This window comes from Cystoisospora suis (genome assembly GCF_002600585.1).
Source record: "Cystoisospora suis strain Wien I chromosome Unknown contig_1351, whole genome shotgun sequence".
In the NCBI taxonomy this organism is placed as follows: domain Eukaryota; phylum Apicomplexa; class Conoidasida; order Eucoccidiorida; family Sarcocystidae; genus Cystoisospora; species Cystoisospora suis.
In genome coordinates this window covers 1-241 of record NW_027154151.1, presented here as the reverse complement: position 1 = coordinate 241, position 241 = coordinate 1, and the positions used below count along the sequence as shown (strand labels likewise).

Here is a 241-nt window from a genome sequence, read left to right as displayed (position 1 = left end):
AATGAAGAAGAGAAGGAAGAAGAGATGATACCTGAAAGTGAGTTCAAGGCCTAGATCTTCAAGGGAGTACTGAAGCATCTTCTGGAGGTTATTATATAGGGTGGGGTCGATACTCTCCGCGTCGGCTGTGACGCATCTTCTTCCTAACATATGTTTGTAGAAGGATCGACAGAAGTACGCGTTCAAGTGCTGACCGTCAAATAGCGCCTTGCCTACACAAAGAAGAAAGAAAGAATGAAAG

The 241-nt window shown here is 44.4% G+C and overlaps 1 protein-coding gene across 1 annotated transcript in view; it reads right to left on the bottom strand.

Moving 5' to 3' along the window:
- The window catches only part of CSUI_003130 (uba ts-n domain-containing), a 3,880-nt gene extending 3,664 nt beyond the window's left edge, over positions 1-216 (bottom strand). Inside the window, exon 1 of the mRNA XM_068063328.1 lies at positions 32-216. Coding sequence (XP_067924696.1) covers positions 32-150 — 119 coding nt within the window. The 5' untranslated portion in view covers positions 151-216. The remainder of the gene's footprint in view (positions 1-31) is intronic.
- Positions 217-241: the final 25 nt, after the last annotated feature.